This window comes from Melanotaenia boesemani, chromosome 20, assembly GCF_017639745.1.
Source record: "Melanotaenia boesemani isolate fMelBoe1 chromosome 20, fMelBoe1.pri, whole genome shotgun sequence".
Taxonomy (NCBI): Eukaryota; Metazoa; Chordata; class Actinopteri; order Atheriniformes; family Melanotaeniidae; genus Melanotaenia; species Melanotaenia boesemani.
The window spans coordinates 10,704,934-10,729,404 of record NC_055701.1 but is presented as its reverse complement, the minus strand read 5'-3'; the positions used below and the strand labels follow the sequence as shown (position 1 = coordinate 10,729,404).

The following is a 24,471-nucleotide window of genomic DNA, read 5'->3' as shown; positions in this document are numbered from 1 at the left end:
ACAATAGAAAATCTGATTTGATGAGAAACAAGTGTGAGGAATGTAGGGTAAATGCTTATGTTTCATCAGTAAACGCACAGAGAGGGGCTCGGTGAGTAATCAGTCTAGAACTGGCAATGTTAAGTCTACCCTTTGTTTCCTTTTCAGTCTGAGCTTATCAGACAGTTAACAATGCCAACAGTTCATAAATTTGTCTGCCTCTGACATCACGGCTATATGAATGACATGCAGACTAATAGCATGGTCTGAAAGCTGAAGAGAAGCACTGACATGAGCACTCCAGCACCTGGTTATTAACTTTTCAAAAAGAGCTGCTGTATCACACACAACAGATGATTTCATGTCTGAAAATGTTGGTATTTGCAACACAAAGCATTCCTTTATATAGAAAAACTTCTGGCTTGCATAAAAACAATTTTTGGCATTCCTATGACAGACATATCTAAGAAACAAAAAAAAACCAAACCAAAATCAAACAATATGGTTTAGCAATAATTCTCACTGACATAACTGCTGAATATTAATGCGTCACTTCCTTCCTGCTAAAAGTTACCACCTTCTCTGTGATAAGCCACAGCATGCAGCCATGACGATGGTTGTTGCACAACCCTGGGATGATGCGACTCGCTTTTTCTGATCAGTGCATGCAAACTAGCCTCTATGCAGGTAACCATGCAAATGCTATGCAAGACAAGCAAAAGTTTTCTTTTCTCTGACATCTAAAATTGCCACATCCATGTGCCCCACGTATTTAAATGTTTTTGCTTGACAAGATGGACAGATTCAATATCTCTTTATGCCGAGCATTGCGTAATGTGTTTGCTTGACTGAGAGCAACTGTGGAGACATAAAATAGGGTAATAAAGTCAGTTGAAGATTACAGTGCAGGCTCCAATCCGCCCCATGGAAACATTTCAAGCATTAACAATAAATAATAACAATCCTTGCGAAGCTGAAATAATAATATGTTTAAAATATCTCTATAAAGCAAAGTAAATTAAAAGAGTTATGTCATTACCTCCTCGGGTTTAAATGCATCAATTCTTTCACACCTTAAGATTAAAGTGATTTTTCCAATGAAGCAAGACGACTCAATGTGATGGCTCAATGTGTCAGGAAAACTGCTGAATCACCTTTCCAACCTCCTACTCCTGTGACTAAGCTTTTTATGATGAAGGATGAGTGGTACCTCTAAGTTATAGCAGAGCTGCATCCCAAAGAGAAACACCTGTGTAACTAATTCAGCAGAAATTGGTAGGAATGCAAATCAAGTGTATTTCTGAATTCTCTCACGATAATATCCTGTTACTGAGAAAGCTCCTTCTGTGTCACAGAGTCTATCTTGTTTTCTAAGCAAATCAAGTGCAAAGAAACAGGAACAACACTGCCTTTATTTATGCTCAGCATGCAAATGATTATCCCGAAGTTAAAGCAACGCTTGGGAGACGAAAAACTGATAATAAAATGTTTTAGAAATAATTTGAAATAGGTTGTCTTTTTAAAAACAATCTCCAAATATTCTTTTGTGACCAATATGTCATTTGAAACAGTTATTTCTGAGAGCAGAAAGAAAACTATACTGGTACGAAAGACTGGCAGCAAAGTGGACAGAACATCCCATAGAAAAAAAAAAACATGCCCCTGCCTGCTGTTTTTTAACCTTTGCGCAGACGTTCCTACTTGATTCATACTGACTCATGCATCAAATGATTTATCTGAAATAAGTAGATAGTGAATCACATCTAAAGTCACCTTGTTGTATTTCTCCAGAAATGATCCAACATCAGAAGATCAGTGATGGTTATTTGAAAATATTATATTTATAAAGGCTAGTACTTAAAGATTGATCCACAAAAACTCAAATTTCTTCAGAAAAGTTTACAGCTTCACACACAAACCTCCTTCCCTTGACAACGATCTGTCCAAACATAATATTGTGTTTTTACCCGTCTTCTTCATCATGTCTGAACATTGTAATTATTTTGATTGTGACTCACTATAATTAACCTTGCACAACAGAACTTGTAACATTGTGGAAAGTCCTCAGCTGTAACATGCTGAATTAGTGTGCTCAATTTCATGGCAGGAGGAAAAAAAATCTAACTGAAGACCAGATCTTGAGGCAACTGCTTATCTGTTAACTGATCCCTCAGAGCCAAGTGTAGTGTGTGACCCTGTTTTCCTCTGGGATAAAGAAAAAAAACATGCTTTGCTCTACTTCTTAATAAAATCTTTCCACCACTCAAGATCCATTCTGAACTTCCTTTTTTTTTACATCCCTTCACAACCTCTGGAAATTTGCACCTCCCCCAGAGGCTGTTTGGGGACAGGGAGGTGGTCTGATCTCCTTAGGGAAAAACTCCTCCCCACCTGGCAACGGTGAATGGCCACCCCTCAGGAGGGCATGAGGCACGAACATAGAGGGTGCCTCCAAGGATTAGTCCTGGAGTCTTTACAGGCTATTATCAAACAGCATGGTTCAGAACACTGGTGATCAGACACTGAGACCGATGGCCTGGATTGATTTCTCACTCCTTGACAGAGGGAGGAAATCAGGTCATTTCAAGAGCTTTCAGCTTGAAACATTCTTTTAAATATGCAAGATGGTGGATTTACACCTGTGTTTGACCCCACAATGAGCCTTTAATGTGTTAATAATTAGCCTGAAGGTCAGTAAATAAACCACTGCGGACAACAGACCACCAATACACACACAAACACAACCTACATTCCTCACTGACAGTCAAGGTCAAACTGTTGTGCAGGAAAGTTTTGGGGGAATTCTGGAACTTAAAAGTGAAACTAAATTACTCTCTTTTAGAGCAGTTAAACACCAAGTTGTTCCAAATGATCCTTCTTTGAATAAGTGTCCAATACTGAAAAAATACTTCCTAAGAAAAGTTAATATGAAACAAAAGCATCTGCCTTAGTTAGGCATATAAAATCTGCCTTATAAGCTTTTACCATAAGAAATGACAGAAAGACAGTTGAAACCCACTTAACCTACATTCAAGTGGCATGTCTCCGAGGAGCAGATTACTCAAAGGACCGACAGGACAAAAATCCTTAAAAATATCTAATTTAATCATCTAAAACTCCACTGTTCTCAACACCTGCATTTTAAAAGGATCCAGCCGTGCCAGCTGACCTCAGTGCATAGGCATTTGATGATCCATGTTGGAAACTCTCTTCCCCACCCACCTACTCGCCAACATTTCTTCAAGCACTCATACACAGCAAGCCTTGCTAAATCTATTCAAAACCTTCATTTCCTCAGGACAACACACACTTATGGGGCCTCAGGTGTGAGCCACTTGTAAATATTACCACCAATCTGACAGTCTACAACCAAACAGCTGCCCCGTTAGCGCCTCTCTGCAGAGTCCACACAGTCTGGTGGCTGGACAGCTGCGTGAAGTGTGGAGGGAAATGTTTAGGGAGGAACACTTTACTGACTTCACACAAAACATTGTTTATCACATGCAGTGTTATATGCTGTGTAGTGGGTTTTTTAATCTTACTATTGATTAAAGTTAAATGAAAAATTAGAAATACTTGACACTTGGTTCTGTCTGCCTTTTTGTCCATAACTAAACACAGAGCAAGTATAAGCTTTTCTCATGCTCTAATAAATCTTAAGAAGCAGAATTACATAATAAAAATGGACCTCAACACTAGCAATCTGTCTGACGAGTATTTAATAAAGGGCATACTTGTTTACAAAATATCCACTGATTGGTGTGAGTCATAGAGGAAGACGACGAAGAATTTTATAGATTCAAATACGTTTTTAAGAGGCCATCGAACAGCCAAAGCTAAGAGGCTGTAACTAATATGGGTAATCCACCAGAAGAGCTCTACAGGAGGAATGCTATTGTAGGAAGCTGTAAAATAATTTACATTGAAATTATTTCTTTTGAAATGGATATGGGAGCAAGAGTGAAAGAATGACATGCAGTATAAATTAAAATTACAACAGCCTGTAGGTTACAAAATTAAACTTACATAAACAATTACCACAGCAGAACAACACTGTCAACACACAAGACATGGGGCTGTTATGAGCTTCAGTGAGTGTCGGTGCATGACTTCAAATCTTTCTTGAACAAGAGTCACTGCAGTCTCTCACCTAGGGGTGCATGTGATTAATGCTATAGGCGATTAAGCAGAGAAAAAGTTCCACTCCAGAGGCTCCCTTAACAAGCCCACTCAGAGATGCAGCCATCCCTGCCATCATTGATCTATGTCCACAACCCTATGCCCACTGGTCTGGAAAAGCTGCAGTGAATGGAGATGATCCATCCGTCCCCCCAAACCCCTTTAAATCTGTACATTCTGCACACGCAGCTACATTCCTGTTTGGGGTTAAGTAGGTCAGAAAGAACTCTTATCTTTGAGAGCTCTTTCATGCAGCCTCAGGTCTGTTAATGCCTGGTTAAGCCATCGTCATTGGATTGACAGCATTGGAATAAATTTGCATTTTTAAATGTATATATACTTCGCATGTTGGTTGTGAGGATAATAGGTCCACATTCCATTGTTGAGATGAACATTCAGCTTTAATGGATCATGTGAGGGGTGTTACGTAGATTTCCATCATCAAACTTCTCTGGGAAAACAATCAAAGCACAAACAGTGGAGTAAATACACTAATAGATAAGATGGATCATCTTAGCTTACAGTGTTTTTTGCCTATAAACTTACAGCACATCCACATCTAACCATCACCTCACACAGATAGCACTTTACCAGCAGCTCTGCCACTGAATTAGCATCCATCCACAGCAAGGGAGCTGGGTCAGCCACACTCCAACTGGTTTATAAGCAAATTGGTCTGAGAACGTTTCAGCTTCCAGTGAATGTGCTGTCTGCCAAGGTGATTTTGTCCAGGCTTACGATCTGAAAACGAGCTGTAGTAACACTTATCTGGTGCAGAGTGGCCTTTTGAGAAAAACGACACAAATTTACATGAGGGTGGCACACGTGTCCTTTAGCCAAAAGTCCCCCCCATGATCAATGCTGAAGCAAAGGGACTGGTGTTGGGGGGAAAAAGGCAACCATTGACACATCGGTATTCATCAGCCAAAGTGGAAGACTAGTGCCAAACGTGTTCAGTAGATAGAAGAGGAGGAGGCGGTGGTGGTGAATTAAAGGACAGAGCAGGCAAACAGATACAAAGAGGGCCTGTGTCAAAGCAGGGGCTGTACAACTGAAGATAATAAACACTAAAATAATATGTAATTTAAGTCCCGCCCCCCAGCACACAAGGTCAGAGCCACTGGCTAGGCTAACCAGTCAGAGATTCTGACACATTTTGCCAAGGCATGCATGTGTTCAGGGGTTTCAGTCGTATGAAGTGGATTGGCTGAGCTCCACAGCTACACAAAGAGCCTCTCTGCCAGCCGGGAGTGTAGGAGGGGAGTTCATTGCTCTTTCAGCTTGCCTCTCAAAGCCTCTACATTTCCTATTTTCTTCCTTTTCCAGCATTTTTCCCTTTAGCCCTGCTGCAGACGGTGTGCTGCATTAGCACACTGTCCTGAATAATCAGATATAGCAGCAGGAATGAACTCGCCTATTAAATCTCTTTATCATAAAAATGATGAGTTTACTGAAAGTAATAAAGAGAGCAGAGGTCATATGAAATATAAAAGTGCTATTTTTTTTTTTTTTACCTTCCCCCATTGGGCCCTGGTGGAGAGCAGAATGGGACCCCTCTGGCATGACACGCAGACCTCTGGAGCTGACAAAAGAAAACATAAATGTTCAGACATAAACCAGACTTAGGGTAAACATAAAGGAGTAAAGTTTATCATTTTTGCTGGATTGTGTTCTTAACTATGTAATTATTTTGTCATCTGACTCATCTTTCTCACTTGACCAGACACAGTTAACACAGGTCTTATATAAAAGGGAAATTCTCCCCATTCCACTGCTCACTGCTCTGTGTTGGCTCAGGCCTGCCAACTTACTAATGCATAGCGAAGTCAGGATTGAGGTTTGTAGAGACAACTGTGACATGAGCTGGGAATAAGCAATCCAGAAAGGACAGGAATGAGTCCAACCTGACACTGGATGAGCACAAAGTATGTGTTAAAATATTTGAGACAGTCATTTGAGTACTATACTTTTAAACCATGCATCATTATTTAATATATGCCTCAAAAATGGTTTTAGTCACTACTAAAAATATGACTGTATTCTACACTAAGCTGCTGAGGAATTAACAAGGGAGCCAAATGCTTTACTTCTACTTGTTTGGTTGTAAGAATTTGTTGAGCAGTCTAAGCCACATCAAAACAAACCCCTCAATACCAGTAATCATATAGTCAGATCATGTTCACTGTTAGTGGCATATATCCTAATTGCTTATGCCAGACTGTGGTTTTCTTAATGATGAGCTGTGTCCCCTTGAAGCCTCTGAGCTGCCAGTTTCACACATCACCGCTTCTTCGTCTCCTTACAGCAAATTAATGTAGTGCATGAGAACTTGTCCCTCTGTGATTCCCGGTGAGCCTCAGGCCCTTTCAAACATCACATTCTTGGGCCAGCTAGATCAGAGGAGCAGGAATTCTTCGGGGATTAAGATGGGAATTGTTCCTATTGCATCTGCTGGCCACTGTGCCGAGCTGACAGCCAAGCCAGGCAAGGCCAAACCGAGCCCACTGCCAGGAGGTTCTCCAATTAAGATGTGCAGGAATGCAAGGACAAAGTCACAGAGCTGGATATGTACGTTAGATCACAGCTTCACTCTGAAGTATTTGTAGCTCCAACATGGACTAAAGTAAAGCTTGTAAAGCCTGCCCAAGAAAACTTACTAAATGCCTAAATCAAAGCACAATACAAGGGCTTAAAAAATCATTTAAAATCTTTCTATACTGTCTAAATAAAATCTAGCTCTTCATTTTTACTTTCTTCAAGTTCTCTTGTGCAGCTGCAGGCTACTACGAAACAGATGTGTTTCTGTTTGTTGGAACCATGCTGCTGAAATGGGATGCATGAGCAAGAATTCAGGCATAATGTAAATAAAATAAAGAAAACAAAACAAGACGTTTACAAAAGTGTGTATGGTTGGGCAACTTCTTCACCACAAAAGGCACAGTGTGTCCTGAAACTTGTGATCTTTGCTGTAAAGTCCAGCAAAGATCACAATTTTAATTCATTTTTCCTAGTGTTGAATATACAGTCAACTGACTTGCTGTTGACCAAAGACCATAACATACTCTGTAGACTCTGCGTTATGTTCAGTTTTAACTGTTGCTCTGTTATGATATTCCTTATGCATCTGAAACTTGGGAGTCAGAAGTTTTTGATCAAGCTTGGTTAATAGATTTTTAAGCGAGAGGTTAGCTCTTGAAGCATGCAGGAGAAGGGCTGATGCTGAGGGGCAGTGAACAGTGACCTAATAAATTCCTCTGATAATGTTACCCACTATGACCTCTGAGCTAACCCCGCCTAATGACCAGACCAAAACTATGCTAATCTGTTTTTGGTCAATGAGAGGCTGGGCTGGGAATAATGGGCTAAAACCTACATACGACATAGACGTCTGGGTCTTAGTAACGCTTTTCCAATTGCTTATGAAAAGCTATTGGTGGGTATAGAAATATTATGTGGATAGAGACATCTAGACATGATAAGGTACTTATAAGAAAGTGAAACCTTTAAACAAAATTCAACAATCATAACTCATCAGCCTAAAGCTACTACTTGCAACATATGGCAATTTCAAGCCCTTGTTTACCTAAGGAGGGGGCATGTTCAAACTTTAAATCCTAAAGAAAACATTACATACAAGCTTTACATTCATGCCAGGGTGACCACCTGTGTTTGAACTAAATGCCATTTCACACAAATGGAGAGCATTTGGTTCCCACAGCTGATGACTGCATTACCCACATCATGAACCCCCCACATGGGAATCTGCAACTTGCCCCTTAATTGAAGACAGATGCCAGGAGAGCCAATCTGATGGTTATTAAAAGAAAGACCTACAATGGATCATTTCTTCAGATGAGCTGATAAATGTAATTTACACTGATCCAGGCACTCAGAGCCTGAATTCCTGCCTTTAAGCAAAACAAACAGATGATTAGGGGAGAGAAGATGTTGGCCAAGATACATCACTCATGTGAATAAAGCGGAAATTTAAAGAAAGTCATTACAACAAGTATGGTAAGCTTAACACCTACAAACTATGCAGTGCATAGCCTAAACCAAGTTATTTGGCTTGATATGTCATAGTGTCCTCTGGGGGTGATGACTGTCTGCAAGTCGAGGCTCTGAGAGAACTGAAAGAAATGAACATGTCTACAGAGGAAAACACTACTTCTCCTCTTATGGAGACATGCTACTTTCTGTGTCTCTTCAGGAAGGCTCACAGACAAGTCAAAACAAGCCGAAAACCTTGCATACAGCTTGGCACCTTAAAGATTATCAATAGAAAGTGTGGGCAATTTGTTACAAAGATGTGGATGTTTAGAAAGGCAAATATTTTGCAGTTCCATTGATATCCAATATCAAAGTCACATACAGGGCCGTATTACAACAGATATAATTGGTTTAGTGTTGCAAGATATTTGCCATGCATATTGAACAACAGAAAATTGCTAACTTTTTTTTTTTCTTCAAGATGCCTTTTTCTCCTGTATCTTGCAAATAAATTTCACCACAACTCTAACAGAAACACACTCAGATAAATGGACTGAGGATCAGTAAAGGCTTCCTGAAACTGTACGTCTTGACAGATGATGTTCTGGCCATTTCAGATAGAGTTTCTGAATACACCTGTTCATATAATTATGTTAACTTCATGTGTGGGCTCTAAGCTGCAAGCATACCAAGCATGCCTGAGACAGTGAGAGATTAAAATAACGATTTTGACAATGCAAACTATTACCAGTCTGCAAATGATGCACTTCCAATAAAGCTTCCACAGACTGTCCAGGTTTCCATCGACCCATGCAAAATACTTGCTGCATGTTTGTGCCCCACGCATCACTGTGTAGCATAGTCACATTTTGAACATTTAGTCATTTACATTATATTATTCCTCTTTGATTGTTTGCTGAGAGAGCACTTCCTCTCAAAGTTGAACAGGGACCCAGAGAAGTTGGGTCAAAATGTTTTCAAGAGAAACAGGAAAACTCCAACGCTGCTGGTTAACCTTTCACTTCAGATCGTTGTTCACTAAATAAAGCTATTAATAAAGTTAATGAAAAATGTTTAATTATCTCATTGCTTGTCAATAAATTGACTGCATTTGCATTTAAATCATGTTGCTTAACAATATAAAACAAAAAAAAAATCTAGAAAGTGACAGTGCACTCAACCAATAGCATAGGTTGGACTGAGCATCCAAATCCAAAAAGGGAACACATTGGAGGAGGAGGACGAATTAAAATTAGTACAAAGTTCTTCTCTCTCACAGTCACAGACCTACCACATTATGATGCCTAAAGCGTCTACCCCAACAAGGCCCATGGGACACTGGAAGTATGACATAAGTGTCCTGGGATCTCTTTAGCCAGTCGTGGTGAGTTGGATTTCTTTAAGACATTGTCAGTTGAGACGGATGTTTATGTTCAGAACAAATAAAAATCTAACCTGGACCCAGGATTTTTCAGAGTCCTAAAAGGCTAACTGAGACAAAGTTTTTATTATATCACAACATATTTACCTTGCATGACCTCTCTGTTGCCCTTGTACACAGTCTACTCCTGCAGAAAACAGCCTCAAAAAGGCCTTTCAGCCCTTCTTTTCCCACGTTATTCCTGCAGATTGGCCTGTGACACACAGGCTTTAAGAGATCAACAGCTTCTCATTCACCGGAGAAGACAATACATGCTGATGGCCACTCTTCATCTCAATCAAATCCAAAACCTCAACAAAAGACGCTGCCCTAACTCTCACAGAGACACGATATATAAGGCTCTAGTTTTCATCCGCTGCACTTCTGAGCATGCTGTTAAAACGCAGTGATAAGTAATCCATCTAAACGAACACCCACAGTGCATTCTGAAGAGTTTAGCCCATATGGTACATGTAAACTCCAGCAGCCAAAATGCCTCTTAATGGGAGAATAATTGTTTCCCACTGCTGTGAAAGGGGAAAAAATGCTCTTTTCACCTCCCTCTCTAGAATGACAAATAAAAGCAAGAATGCATACCTGGCAAGGGGGGTTGGCAAGTGCCATCTGAGTGTGTAAATGACAAGCGAAGACTTCAAACTTTTCAAAATTATAAATGGTAAACAACCAGAAGGTAAACAGTCCTCCATAATGTGCTGCAGAGCTTGGAGGGGAGAGGACAGAGAAGAGGACAGGACTGCTGGGTAAAATTAGACAAGCCTTCAAATAGAACCTGTGAGCCCATTTAAAGGTACATTACACCACATTTACTTGCAAAAAGTTTCTTCACACCTTTGCAAGGTCTCCGCCGGCGTGTTTGGAATGAAAAAAGAAAGAAAGAGAAAAACAAAAAAATATGGCACTAACTCTCCATTTTTTACAAAAACACAATGTTGGCAAGTTGTGTTTAAAGTCAACCTTTAATTCTCATGGTGAAACTCCAGCTGTAGGTTGTAACAGCTGAAATGGGATCTGGATCCACCAAAACTCTACCTCAAAACAACACCGAACATCCACTTCATGGCAAAGAAGGTGGCTTAAAAGCTTTTATGCAAAGTTTTAAAATCATAGATCTCCAAAGATTCAGCCACACTTACATTTTGCAGCTCTGGTATTTTTATTTTATTTTATTTTTTTAAATCATAGCTGTAGCATACCCAGACTCTGGAAGAAAGAACAGGAGGCCGGCTCTGATATCCAAGACACACTTGTGCAGCTTCCTGTCTGGACCACCTAAAAGAGAGCGCTGTTCATTGCACCAGGATAACATTTATCAGAAATAAAGTCGAGACGTCATTGTGTGAAAGGTCAAGTGAGGTCAAAGAAGCACAAGATGGAACTTTTCAGCAGTAATTGATTGATTTTTATCCCATTCTTCTGCAACTGCTGGTGGGGAGAATTACTGACCTGCATTTAAAAACCTCACTGTGTCTCACTGGGGCGCTCATTAGAACAAACAATTAGACTTGCTGGGGCCAGTGTGGGCACCATGGGGGAGGAATGTGATGCAGGATAAGAGGAAATGGGAAATGATGGTTAATTTTTTCCCCTCACAAGATTAGTCTAACCTTACTGTCGATGTGGAAAATCTCATTCCCTGAAAAATAATTTAGAAAATGTTCACTGCAGCAGCTGATCAAAGTTCATTCATGCGAAAGCGTTTTGCCGCAAAGACAAACAGAACTTATCTGACTGAAACTCCAGCACACTGCCCACAACTCCAGAAATGCAGCTAAAATCTGACTCCAAGAGGAGTTTAAAGAGGAGTTCCCCTCGAGGGATAGTTTTACACAAGGTTTCAGATTCAAAGCTAATTATTTTGAGAATTCGTTATATAAAAAAATACATCCGAGCAAAGGAACCAAATCTGTCATTTTAATTCCGTTTCCTTAAAGTGAGAATTAACGAGCAATGAAAGACGCGCAAAGCAGAAATAACAAAATTCCCAGTGATTCTCAGCAGACTTAAAAAATAAAAATAAATAAATAACACATTATAAATAAAGACACAACAACAAAGGTAAAACAACCTCAAACGTGTAGCTTCTCTAACTAAACTTAGATTGGATAAAGTTGTAAAGACCAGTAAACGTACCAAATTCTCCAACTTCTTTCCTTCCGACGGCCACGATCAGCAGTTAAAATTTTCTCTGGTTTCTTGGTGAAAATGTCGAATCTATTCCCTTAGTTTCTTGTTTTCACATGGTACATGCCGCTCAGACACACATCTCACCGCAAGTCATCAACTCACACTGCGTCCAACAACCAAACACGACTGCATCTTTGGAGAACTGCTAAGAACTAATGATGTGTTCACTTCCCCTCGGAAGTATGGAGACTACCACTTTAATTGCATTGAACAAGACATGAGTGAATGTTTTTCGGGGCTAGCTCATCTTGACTAGTTAGTATTAAGAATTACGTCTATTTTACTCATAATCCCTTATTGCTTACTTTCTAGATGTCAAAAGAGAGGTGTTTTCGTTATTTTACTAACGGATTATCACTTATCAGCAACGGCAAAATGTTACTACATAAACCAACAACAAAAGAGTGGAAAATAATAATATTCCCTTTTATTTATTTATTTATTGCAAAAATGTTGTTTGGGGGACAGACGAACAAATTTATTAAATGTTTTCTAATTTACGAGACAATATGAACGCAACAAAGAAACGCCTGTTTTTGACAGGCAACTGCTTGGTGTCAGAGGTGTTCCCACATTATAACATTTGGAATGCAAAGTTTGGTCATTATTTTTTATTAAGAGCAAAGTTGTTCAGAGCAAACAAAATGTTAGTTTTTTTCTTTCCACAAAGTATTCTCACTTGCACCCATGCAAAGCAAAACAATGACAGTCTTGTGAAAGATAATAAATTGTAACCCTGCAAATTATATTTATGAGGGTCTGCTCAGTAAAATGGGGTGCTCACAAAGGATGGCTTCAGTCGCTCTATTGATACTAGCTAATTTATGTTAGGCGCTTTTGCTTTGCACGACCCCCCTTTCTCCTTGTGGTCCGCCTGAGAATCATCTCGTGATCCCAAAGACAGAAAGCAGGAGAAGGCAACATGCCGAACGATGCTAGAAGACTATTCCAGTGTCTGGATGAACTTTTTTAATTTCATGACTGACGAGAGGGTTTACTCTAATTAAAGCCCTAAAAAACCCCGTTGATTGACCTATATCGCCATCTACTGGTAATATTGATGGCAATTGTGGGATGTAAGGCAGCTGGCATGATTAAAAGAAACTCAATAGAATATTATCAGAGATATGTGTTCAGTCTCCACCCTTTAAGGAACACCTTGCTGTGCAGTGAAGTTCCCTTTCACTTATGCTACTAGAGGCAATAGATTTACAGACTAAACATAAACCAAGTAGCCTACATCAGAAACTAAAGATTCAGTGTAGCTTGACAGATAAAAACCTGTTTCTCTTCTGTAACAGAGTTAATTGTTATAAAATATTATTATTTATTTATAATTAACATGCAATAATTGTTATTGTTATATGTTTTAACAACTACCTGTCCAGGGATAGCAGGTGGAAATTAGCACAAAGCTTGATTCCCTTTTTCATTTATGTACTTATTTATTTATTTGTTCTTAAAATTGCTTACCAGTTTTCCTTAGTGAATACACATTCAGAAAATATCACTTTATTTTAGTTGACATTTTTCCAGGATTTTTATTTTTTTTTAATTTTTTTGTAATCAGGCATTTTCATGACAAGTTTAATAAAAAAAACTGTGTTTTAATATTGTTAGGTATTGTGTAATGTACTCCCCACCCCCCATTTGTGTTACTGCTGCGATGTTGGTCAGTCCATGCTTGTTAAACAGATAACTGGATCTCAAGTGTCTGCCTGGGAAAATAATAAATAAATAAATAAATAAATAAATTAATTAAAACAAACGCATCCTCTTCATTATTACTTGATTCAAGCCTTTGTAGCATTAGCCACACAATAGTGGGTCTTCTTGTAGGTGATCTTAACATCTATCCATTCCTTTGTCAGAATTCTTTAACCTCCTCAACAAGCCTAGACTAGAAATGTTCATGTGCAACTATTTTCAGTTCTCTCTGGGTGTGGGTCAATGTAAACCTTTGCTGACATTTTTTGGTTTTCCTGACAGCGTCAGTCTTTCGGTTTTGGTCATATTGAGATGAAAATGCCAAATGTACTCTGGAAAAAGTTTGCATTCAGCATTGCTTAAATAAATTCTACATTCAAAAATCACCCCAGTTCATCTTGCAGGAAAATATCCCCGCATAATGCCATCTCCATGTTTACCTGCTGTATTAATAAAGCGATGCTCAGCGCCTGATTCCAGCTCCACCTGCTACTGGCAGTTGTGGTCAAAAAGTTCATTTTATCCCACAATAGGATATTACTTTTCATTGTCTGATTCAGTTTTCTCCCAAAAACTGCTATAAAAACATCCCTTTAATCACATTAATCTTTCAATTAATTTTAGTCTTAATAAAGAATATTAAATATGTGGTTATTCAAATTATTTCAACCCCTTAAATGGCTATTTAATGACATGATGTCACTATTATGGAAAAAAACAACACTTAAACCGAGTTATTTTCCATAAAAAGGTATTTTTTGGAGCTCTTTTTTTTAAAATCAGTCTTAAACATACTAAAAATTAGTAAAAAAAAAAACAAACAAAAAACAACAACAACAAAACCCCTTGATTCTGATATTTAAATAAAATTTCCATAACCTTAACATGCATTATATGGAAAACATAATTAAAGTGATTTGAACAAATATTTATTAACTTTTTTAAGGGTAAAGTTGATTTTGCAATTTGAGCAAAAAAAGTTTAATTGTAATAATTTTTTCTAAATAGCAGGTTTTTTTTTTTTTTTTTTAGGGGAGAACTATTTTTGTCCACGGCCGGGTGTCCCGCTGAACTTTAAAATTTGTTAGGAATTTAAAACCTCACAACAAAGACTTTCTTACAAAAACAAAAACAATCCCATATAAGGTAACACATTGAAAACAGTGGTAAAAAAATGTAGTAAAAAAAGAATATAAATAAAACTAAAAAAAGACCTACAAGCGCTAAGCCACTTGTAATATTATTGAGAAGCTTGAGTAGGTTTTATGTATTAGAGTGAATTACGCTCCCTTTCCTGTGAGGCTGAAAGTGTCAAGTGTCTCTGGAGCATTATGGTACAGATCCAACTGCAGCAGGTTGTAGTGTGGCTCACTACAACCAGTTAAAAAGTCTGAACAGCAAACTAAAGATCATGCTTAGACACAATAAATAACACAAAAAAACAGTGAAAACTCTGAATGTATATAATCCAAGAGGAAGAGGAGATTGAGTCAGTGTAAATGTGCAAAAACAGAAACTTTACCAACATGTTTAAACAGGACCAACTCTTGTGTAAGACAAGACATTCCCAAGTAAATGAGTTTATATTTTTATTCAGTATGAACATCATAAAGTTAAAGGAAAACACTTCAGCTCACATGTACAAATGTAAGAAGTTTAAAACAATGAATTTTAAAAAGAAAGAGTTAATACGTATTCTATAAGATTTTATGCTTGTTGTTGAAAATAAAACTCAAAAATATAACTAAAGAAAAAACATGACTTTTTTCAAATTCAGAGCCTATGTACAACAATATGTATATGTGCGAAATCCAAAAGGTGTATGTAACAAGAGATGAAAGGGCATCTTAAAAAGAAATCTGAGTGAAGAAGCTTGCAAGATCCCAAAATATTAAAAAAGGGTCAATTTTATCTAAAACGTTTACAACACTTGTTAAAATTTGATTGGAAGAAAATGCAAAAAGATGTTAGACTTACACTGTGATGTAAAGGGCCAACACGGTCCCCAGGTTTGATGGTAAATTTATCTTTTTTTCAAGAAAAACAGTAAATGAATAACTGACTAAATTTAGTGGAAGAAAAAGCAGTTATAAAATAAGAAAATACCTAAATGGATGGATAATCTACTTAGACAATCCTCTCCCTTTTAACCTGAGGGCAAACTATCATTCACAAACTCACTGATCCACAGCTTCAATACACAAGACATCACATATTTATCAGTGAAAGTTCTCTGCACTCGGCTTACAACACTTTTAAAAACACATCCATAGGACTAAATAGGAAAAACAAACATCTCCTACAGCACTCAAGGACAGACTTCTATCATCTGTCTGACTTTGCTCAGTGTATGATACAACTTCAGTCATATGGGTTTAGTGGTGCTGTTATACACCAGCCGCTCTCTGCCCGCTGAAGTAGTAACTGGGGCGTTGATGGGCACACGTTGGTGTTGCTTAGACCTCCTTCCCTTCATGTAGAAGTAGCCCAGGAGGATGAGGAGGATTAAAATGCATAAACCCAGGAGAACAGCTATCGCTACAATACCTGTGCAATAAAGAAGAGTAAAGGTGATGGTTCAAAGGCAGTATGGGAATAACTGCAAAGTAGACAGTTATATGAAACACTGCTCTGAGCAATTCAGTGAGCTGTGCTTAACAAGCATCATATATATGTGATATAGGCACCACAGAGAGAAAGTCAAACACTTTGCAAGCACTTTATTTTCCTTTAATTTGTCAACTATATTTAAATTTAGTTTAGGACTGTCAAGGTCTAGAATAAAGAAAAACAAAAAGAAGACAAGAAATAAAGGATAATATACCTGTATGGCTGTCAGACACACTTCTTTCAATTTCTTCCTTTCTTAGAAAAACATCACCCTCTGAGAAAGAGAAAATACAGGATTTTTATTTAGAATTTTAACATGGCAAATTTTGTACATGAGCAACACAAAACAAGGACTGTCATCATTTCCTAAACATAAACACGTATTACTTCAACACGAGAACAGCAGAAGCTATTAACTTAACTGGCACAAAATTCAAGTGTTACATGTGAACAAACACTTTAATATTTGCATGCAGTCAACAAAATTAATGTTTATTTGGATTTATCTGACATTCAGTTCTGTTTTAATCAACTTTTGACAATCTCCTGCCCCTTAGCTATGCCTGCTGGACTTGTACTGACCGGCTCTTGCCACCTCTTAAGAAGGCAGCACATATAAGGTTAAAAATCAGGGCTGCTGCAAGGCATTTGGGTGCCCTAGGCACAGCTGCTTTGCCGTGCCAAAAAAGATTTCTATATTTGCCAGTGCAGTAGTCTTTACTTCCAAAGTAAATTCTCATTATTAACTCTCAGGCAGCAGTTTAATTTACTACCCTTTTAAGTCTTTACAGACAAAAATGTTCACTTCCTAAGAAGTACTTTAAAACTTTACAGATCAATATTTCTCTCCTTTTCTGGGGGGCATAGATTTCTTGAAAACTTCAGCCCGGCTCAAAACTATACAACACTCAAGGAATTTTCATGATTTCAGTCCTTTAAATGGCAAGTCACTGGTGATGTCCTCACTTTTTAGGACAAAAAAAAAACATGCCCCATTATGTCACATTATTATGTAACTAGTACAAAAATATAATTATTGATTTTGTGCTGTTAGGGTTTTATTTTTTATTTTTATAGTAAATCTTTTTTTACTGCTCACCACTAAAATCAGCCTCATTACTGTGCATAAAATACTGTTAGCAAAATCTAAAAATTTTATTCAAAAATTTGTGAAAACACAGAAGCGTATGTTACAGCCAGCAGCAACCTGCTTCTTCCTGTTAATAAATAGTCAGAAATAATCGCTCAAGCTTCACCATCAGAATGCTACAATGTTTTTGGTATTTATTTTGTATCTGAGCTCAGTCAGACACTTCAATTAACAATGACTTTCTCATAGACACATCACACCTTTGGATATCTGCATTTTTATAATCAAACTGAAATAAAAACTTTTGGATGGCACAACAAAACTTTGACTTTTCAGCTCAGATAAAATTCATCACCACCTGCAAAGACTCCCCCTTGCACACAGACATTTGATCAATTTCTAAAATAAAAATGGCATTTGTAGCTATTTACAGTCTTAATTCCTTTTGGCACAATATCTACCTGAAAAACTACACTAAAGTAAAAATATTCTTTATTTACTTTACATATTTATGCCATTAGCTTAATGTTTATTGTTGGGTATAAAAAGCTGATGTCCCAGTGCTTACTTTTGTTTTAATTTTATTTAGAGGCAATAACAAAAAGGACTAAAGTTTAAGGTTCTTCTTAAAATAAATAACTCACCTGTTACATTACGACAAAAGTTCTTACAGGTCTCCTGATCGTCAAACCTGTTCTCATTTCCCCCACAGCCACCATAGTTGAAGCGGATGCATTTCTGTGAAAAAGGGTCGTAGTACCACTTGGAGTAAGTTTCTCTGCAGTTTCCTGTGTCAGGGGTCTCTGTGCAGCGTACTGTGAACAATCAATATGCCATAAGGTAAGAACAGGTCATTAAAATAGCATAAATCTGCACTGATAAGCAGAAATTATCAGCAGCAACAACATATTTTGAGTTCCAATTACCTTTGTTTTCATCCAGTGGAATAGCCAGCAGAAATCGAAACTTCTTGTTCACTGACGGACATGGGACATAAACCATGTTAGCATGGCTCTCAAACATTGAATCAGGTTCATTAATATTCCATCAGTTAGTATGATAATCCAATGTGATTTGTACGGTCGGTGCTTACAGTAGTCGCATTTATGCTCGTCTGACCCATCGCCACACTGTTCAACTGAGTCGCACTCCAGTCCTGCATCCAGACAGCAACCATTGGCACAGCTGAACTGTTCTGCGGTGCACTCAACACCACATTTTTCTTATATAACACACAAACAGAGGAGAAACTGTCATTTTTAGTGTTTGTAACTGATTAATACAGTTGATTATTGATTTTAACTGTAAAGTTTTTCCACTAAAGCTGGATCAGGAAACCTCTTCCTGGTCTGTTGCTAACAGCAACACCACATCAGTTAAAACATTTTCACAAGTCACCTCAGTTGGTTCACTGTTTGTTGTTTAAAGAAGAACTAGGAAGTTTGTTTCACAAAACTATGAAATCACAAGGCTGAGAACACAAGTAGCAGTTTCAGTACCTGATATTCTTTTTTTTTTATGTCAGATTCAGACAAATACAAGAAGACAAAGATGCTGTGTGAGAATAATTACAGTTTCACTACCTGACAGAATATACTGACCTTCAGATGGAATAAGCAAACCTCTACTAGTTCCACCACTTTTTTCTGAAAGAAAAACAACCAAAAGGAGTTTTTTTTTAAATGGATGTCATTTTGAGTGAATAAGAGGTGTTGGTTCATTGCTGACAATATCAAGACCATGAGTAGTAGGATAAGAACACAGCTGACTTTAAAAATACTCAGTTATGCAATAACATAGATGCTAAACAATTTCACATGCAGTGGTTATAAATATCAGTAGATGATATTTCTTTTGTTAACCTACTACACTGAAAGCTAAGATTCAACACATTAATGTTGGATATTGTTGCAGCTTTGTGTTCCAGCCTGGAGCATCACGCGACAGCTGCGTTTTGCTTTACGGTACCGTGTCACACACTAGCAACTGGATATTAACACACTGATTGTTTGACTGATTCAGAACAGAAACCAAAGAGGCTATTATCTGAAGAAGTGAAGAAAAGAAAGAAAAGCCCTTATCAAAAGAAGTGAAGAAAGAAAGAAAGTAACAGAGCAAGAATCGACATTGGGCTGACTTTTATTCACTGAAGGGAGCTCAGAGAAGAGAAGGGGTGCAAGATGGATGCAAAACTGGCTTTTATTAGGGGGTGCCAAAGTGCAAAAACTTGTAAAAGTTCAGCAGTGTTGCTTTAAGCCAAAAAGAAGAATGGCTAACCATCCAAGTACATAAAGTCTGGACAGTGTAAGTCCTTATACTTACCTATAAATCTCAGTTTCATACAAACAGCTTATAGGAAAGCACAATGAGAAAATCCAATAACATAAGCAAAGAGAAGAAATACCTGTGCCATCACAAGCATTGGTACACTCTTCTTCTGAGAGATAATTGTTGAGATTCGGCTTGCAGCCCCCGTAACTGAACTTCTCGCATTTCCCTGAAGCAGCGTTGTAATGCCAGCGAGGATAAGAACCGCGACATGGTCCAGGTTTCACCGGAACCATACAGTGATCTGATGGGATGCAAAATGAAAGATAAGAGTCGTAATTAAAAATGCTCATCTTACTTACTGGTACACAGACATCTGAACATCTCAAATATGAGCTTTCACACACACACACACACACACACACACACACACACACACACACACAAACAAAACAAATTGTTTATCGATTTCTGCTGATCTCGGGATTAACAAAGCTGTTCTGTTCTAATCTAAAAATCACCAGGTGCCTGAATTATGTTTCTTTGTGAATTTAAAAGGGAAATCATAGAGTTTTTACAACTGGGGAAAACTGGGAAAAGTTTAAATGCAAATAATTTCATGTCATCAGTTTCAGCGAAGTGAGAAATAATAGAAAAATAAGCGATGACAGAATCTAGTGCTCTAGTTGAATGCACATCAGGTGATCTGATGAAACACTCAACGTTGCACTTGTTTTAAATACAAACCAGTTAATAGTTTGTCTCATACATTGTACCAGACTTAGTGCCATTTTCTTGAAGGTTTAAAATAACTTCCTTTTTGTGAACAAACGAGATCACGCATGAGAAATACCTAACCACAAGGAAACCTAACTAAGGAATAAGAACTTTAGTGATGCGTTTCAACATCCAATCAGCTTAGAGAAGCTTTTGTCGGCTGTCTGCTTGTGGTTGATAAAACATGCTTCACAAAGAAATGCAGCCACAACAAATTTATTTAGGGAAGTGTAAACTCTTCTTTTGTTAAAAAGTTCTTATGTTCCCGTTACGTCATTCATGTCAGTTGATATTTGAGTCATTTATTTTCATGGCACTGACATTGCAATGATCTGGTATATCCCACTACAGCACATTCTTCTCACTGCCCAGGATTCAAGCTGTTAATGGGTAATAGACCTACAGGGTTAAAAGTCTTTTCTTGGATTAAATCAACTAACAACATAAAAATACAGATACAGACAAAAGAAAGTGTTATTTAAAAAGATTAAAGTTAACTTCTTTAAGTCACTTTTCATGGATTCAGAGGGATTGACGGAAGTCTTGTTAGTGTAAACTGAAACCAGACTGGCAGGTTTTGTTGAGCTGGGGTGGAGAAGTGGTATCAGAGGACCAGTTTAAAAGGAAGAAAAAAAACCCCAACACTACTCCCTTCTGTATTCTGAGCCCAAGTGTTTCACAGGAAGCAACTAGGATAGTTCATATCAAAATAAGGATGGCATCTTTCCAAGCACTGTGCCCTGACAGGGATTGTTGTCTTTGCTTCCACATTCCTTTATAAAATCCATTTATCTAATGTCTTATCGTTTTCTCATTTGGTTAGCAAGCTGGGCATGTCAAGACAGGTTTCATAACAACTAACATGGAACTCATGCACTCCGTCTCCTCCCCCCCAAAAAGTCAGGAAGACTGACAAACTGGGTTCTTTAGAAATTAAAGAACCCAGTTAACCAGAAAGCTTGCAGTAAAACACCTGTCACAACTTTTCCAGAGACGGATATCTTTAAGGAAAGAATTTAAAGAATTCTAAATGTTTTCTTTTTCAAGATGAGAGTCATCATCACGTCATACCTACAGGTATGTTTCAACATCAAACACAAAGGAAGTGACTTGAATGAGCTAAAGGTGAATTAACGAATACAAACAAGCGCACACATGAATCATTACAAATGAAACTCAGTTTTTATGCCACATACCCCACCCACCCATTCTCGTGGTTTATTCATTTTAAAATATAAACAGATTTATGTCAGCTAACTCTGGTTTAAGATGTCATTTACAGCTTAAAATATGAGACTCATATACAGGACGACCAAATAACAGCATAAAGCTGATACTCTGCATAAATCAATATGTTCTAAGTATGGTAAAGAGCCAGGCAATTTCTATTTCTTCAGTGTGGATACTTACGCTCAGATTGCGCTTGGGTGAGGACCATGACGGTAATTGTCGTTGAGTCTGACTGACCGATGTTGTCTGTGACAGTCAGCTGGAACTTGTAAGTCCCTGACGTCAGATTGGAAACAATAATCTGATCAGCAAAAGTGGTTTTCTGCAAAGGATGAAATGGCAAAGCGTATTTATCAATACTTGAATGACTTAGACGTTTTCTCCAACTGAACTCTAGAAAGATCAGGTATTCATTGTTGTTGCTTTCTCACCTCTATCAAAACGTATGGATAATCTCCAATGATCTGCCAGTTGTACGAGCCAATCTCATTGTCATCAGTGCTCTGGATGCCATTCAGTGTCACACTGTCATGAGGCTGGACCACTCGGTCTGGGCCTGCGTTAGCCACTGGTGGATTGTCAGTTTCATCTGTAGGGATAGGAGATTAGGATTTATCAAATTTATAGATAGCAAACAAAAGTATCTGCAAAACCCAGTGACAATGAGAAACCAGAGGGTGTATCAAGCCCATAATTCCCAAGCATGTGTGGACATGAAAAACTGAAGGTTTCTGCCCTCAATCTATGGCCTCAAATATCTTCATCACAAATTGGGCTTCAGCAGTTAAAAAAAAAAAAAAAAAAAAAAAAAAAAAAAAAAAAAAAAATTAAAAACAAAAAAACAACAACTTTATGTGAACATGAAAATCTTGACAGAAACATATTTGAACTATTTTGTCTGATCCAAAAAATTGCAAGTGCAATAATCATGTTTCCTAAGTCAGGTAGACTAAGGGAAACTTAAATTTAACCGTTTTGCCTCTCAAAAGATGTCCAATGTGTGTGTGTGTGTGTGTATATATATATATATATATATATATATATTCTGTGTGTTTTCTTACTTGGGGTGGCATTCCCGTCACGATAGCGCTCATAAATGGATTCCATTATATAATTAATGAATCCTTTCTTCCGGACAAAGCGGCAGGCGTATTTCTGCTTATACAGACAGTCAAACAGAAAGCAGGACTGGATTAAACCTTCCTCGTCTCCTCGTTCCATGAAGGCGACATTGCAGCGCGGCTGCTTGCAGCAGGCGGTCAAACAGTCTCTGTCTCGCTCTAGTTTCGGCGCAGAAAGGAACGTGGCCCCGTCTTTCACCGATCCATCGGCATCGAGTACAAAGTCGTCCTTGCCTTGGCGGAATTTAGCCAAACATTTCTCACCGAGCTCCTGGCCGGCGGTGGAGTTCACAAAGACCAAAAGGAACAGGAGCGCAGACGCCCCTGCTTGTCCTTGAATAAATACATTCATTATAAAAGTCCTGGAAAAGTTCCTTCCCCAACAAAATCTAGAGGTCACTTGCAATGACGGAGAAGTAAAATCCAGAAATAAATACCAGTTAGTCCACTATTATAAAGTATTATGCAGCAAAATGAAATCCTCCCTATCAACAGACAGTCCTCATAAAAGTGAAGGAAAACTAAAGGAACACTTCCTGATATTCATCCAGATGGGTTCAATAATTCCAAAGAAATAATACAGACTGATCTCAAGGCCTTTGAAACTCCAATATCGACAAAAACCTAAGCAATTCACGGCTTTACTCAGGTGACTCACCTAAGAAATACAGGAAGTGAAATTCCACTCCTCATGCCACTCCCTTCTGGCTGTTGTGTGACGGAGGCCTCAAACAAAACAAGTAAAGGGACAGTTGTGAATATAAAACCGAAGTTGGTCATTGCGTGGGCTTTCTGTTAAAGGATTATATTCAGAGTTGTCAGAAGATAATGAATGGCACAAGTAAACAAAATAATAAACGACACTTCACTTATATGTTGAATATCTGAAGCCACTGCAATAAAATAAAATAACTATATTTTAAAATCACAATATTAGTGTTTTCTGAATGAATGATAGAAGGCAACAACAAATGTTAGGTGCATGTGGATGACCAGCGTGTGCAATATGGATGGATGCTTTTGTTTTTGTAACTTAAAAAATATATATAAATAAATAAATCAACATTTTGAAAGTTCAAATCTTGTATAATATTTGTAAAAATCTGTAAACACAGTTGTATATATTGGAAGGAACTTAAAGCTGTTTTAATACATTTATTTTACACACTGAATCAACCCAATGTTAACAAAGATCCTGCTGACATTGCATTTAATGACATCTATTCATTTACCAACCCATACAAACTTCTGTCTTATCTTGGCCATACCATTAAAAATTTCCTGAATAAGCCACTGATATACAGTAGTCATCCAGCACATTATTTTTCAGGTTTCTGTTCAGGACTTTTCATGTTCACTTTAATCCAGTAGGTGGCAGTGTGACCGAACCAACAGCTGATAACAGGACTGAGGCTGACCAGCTTATTTGTAAAAAAAAAAAAAAAAAGAAGCTTTTTGGCTCATTCACACTTATATACTGTGTAAAAATTAAAATATTGTGTAAATTCACAGGATCTGTAATTCCATTTTTATAACTGTAGTGATACTGAGCTGAATCATGAAGTGAGTCATTACATTAGAGTATGAGATGAGTCATAAGACAACAGATGAGCCTAACGCCTGAGGAGAACCAGGAATGGTCACTAAAATAATAACATGCAGATTTATTGTTTTAAAGATTAAGGCTGAAATATAATTAGTCCCATTTTGGAACAAACAAAGTTCATATCCATAAACTTCTCAGCTTCCTGACTGAGTTTCCATCTTTTAACCCCTGCAGAGGTCAAACTTATTTACTGCTACCGCTTTCCAGGTCAGAGGTGAGAAGACCTAACAGAGGTCTTGAGTCCAGGTCCCTTTTTTTTAGCCATCCCGATAGGGCAGACCCAAGCAGC

The 24,471-nt window shown here is 37.9% G+C and overlaps 2 protein-coding genes across 5 annotated transcripts in view; both read right to left on the bottom strand.

Moving 5' to 3' along the window:
* Positions 1-11,900, bottom strand: part of LOC121630962 (pleckstrin homology domain-containing family G member 3) — a 31,695-nt gene extending 19,795 nt beyond the window's left edge. For 3 of the 4 annotated variants that reach the window (XM_041971530.1, XM_041971531.1, XM_041971533.1), the window contains exons 1-2: positions 11,720-11,900; positions 5,673-5,740 (exon numbers count right to left, since the gene is read on the bottom strand). In XM_041971530.1, the coding sequence (XP_041827464.1) occupies positions 5,673-5,721 (49 nt within the window). In that variant the 5' untranslated portion in view covers positions 5,722-5,740; positions 11,720-11,900. The remainder of the gene's footprint in view (positions 1-5,672; positions 5,741-11,719) is intronic. The other variant, XM_041971532.1, reaches the window with a different exon arrangement.
* Positions 11,901-15,056: 3,156 nt separating this feature from the next.
* On the bottom strand, positions 15,057-23,257 carry spint1a (serine peptidase inhibitor, Kunitz type 1 a). Its single transcript, XM_041971880.1, has 10 exons — positions 22,517-23,257; positions 21,887-22,044; positions 21,636-21,777; positions 19,585-19,752; positions 18,782-18,826; positions 18,274-18,402; positions 18,107-18,157; positions 17,825-17,995; positions 16,305-16,364; positions 15,057-16,027 (listed from the first exon to the last, which is right to left on the bottom strand). Exons 1-10 carry the CDS (start codon positions 22,926-22,928, stop codon positions 15,846-15,848), a joined length of 1,518 nt encoding a protein of 505 aa, XP_041827814.1. The 5' UTR covers positions 22,929-23,257; the 3' UTR covers positions 15,057-15,845.
* Positions 23,258-24,471: the final 1,214 nt, after the last annotated feature.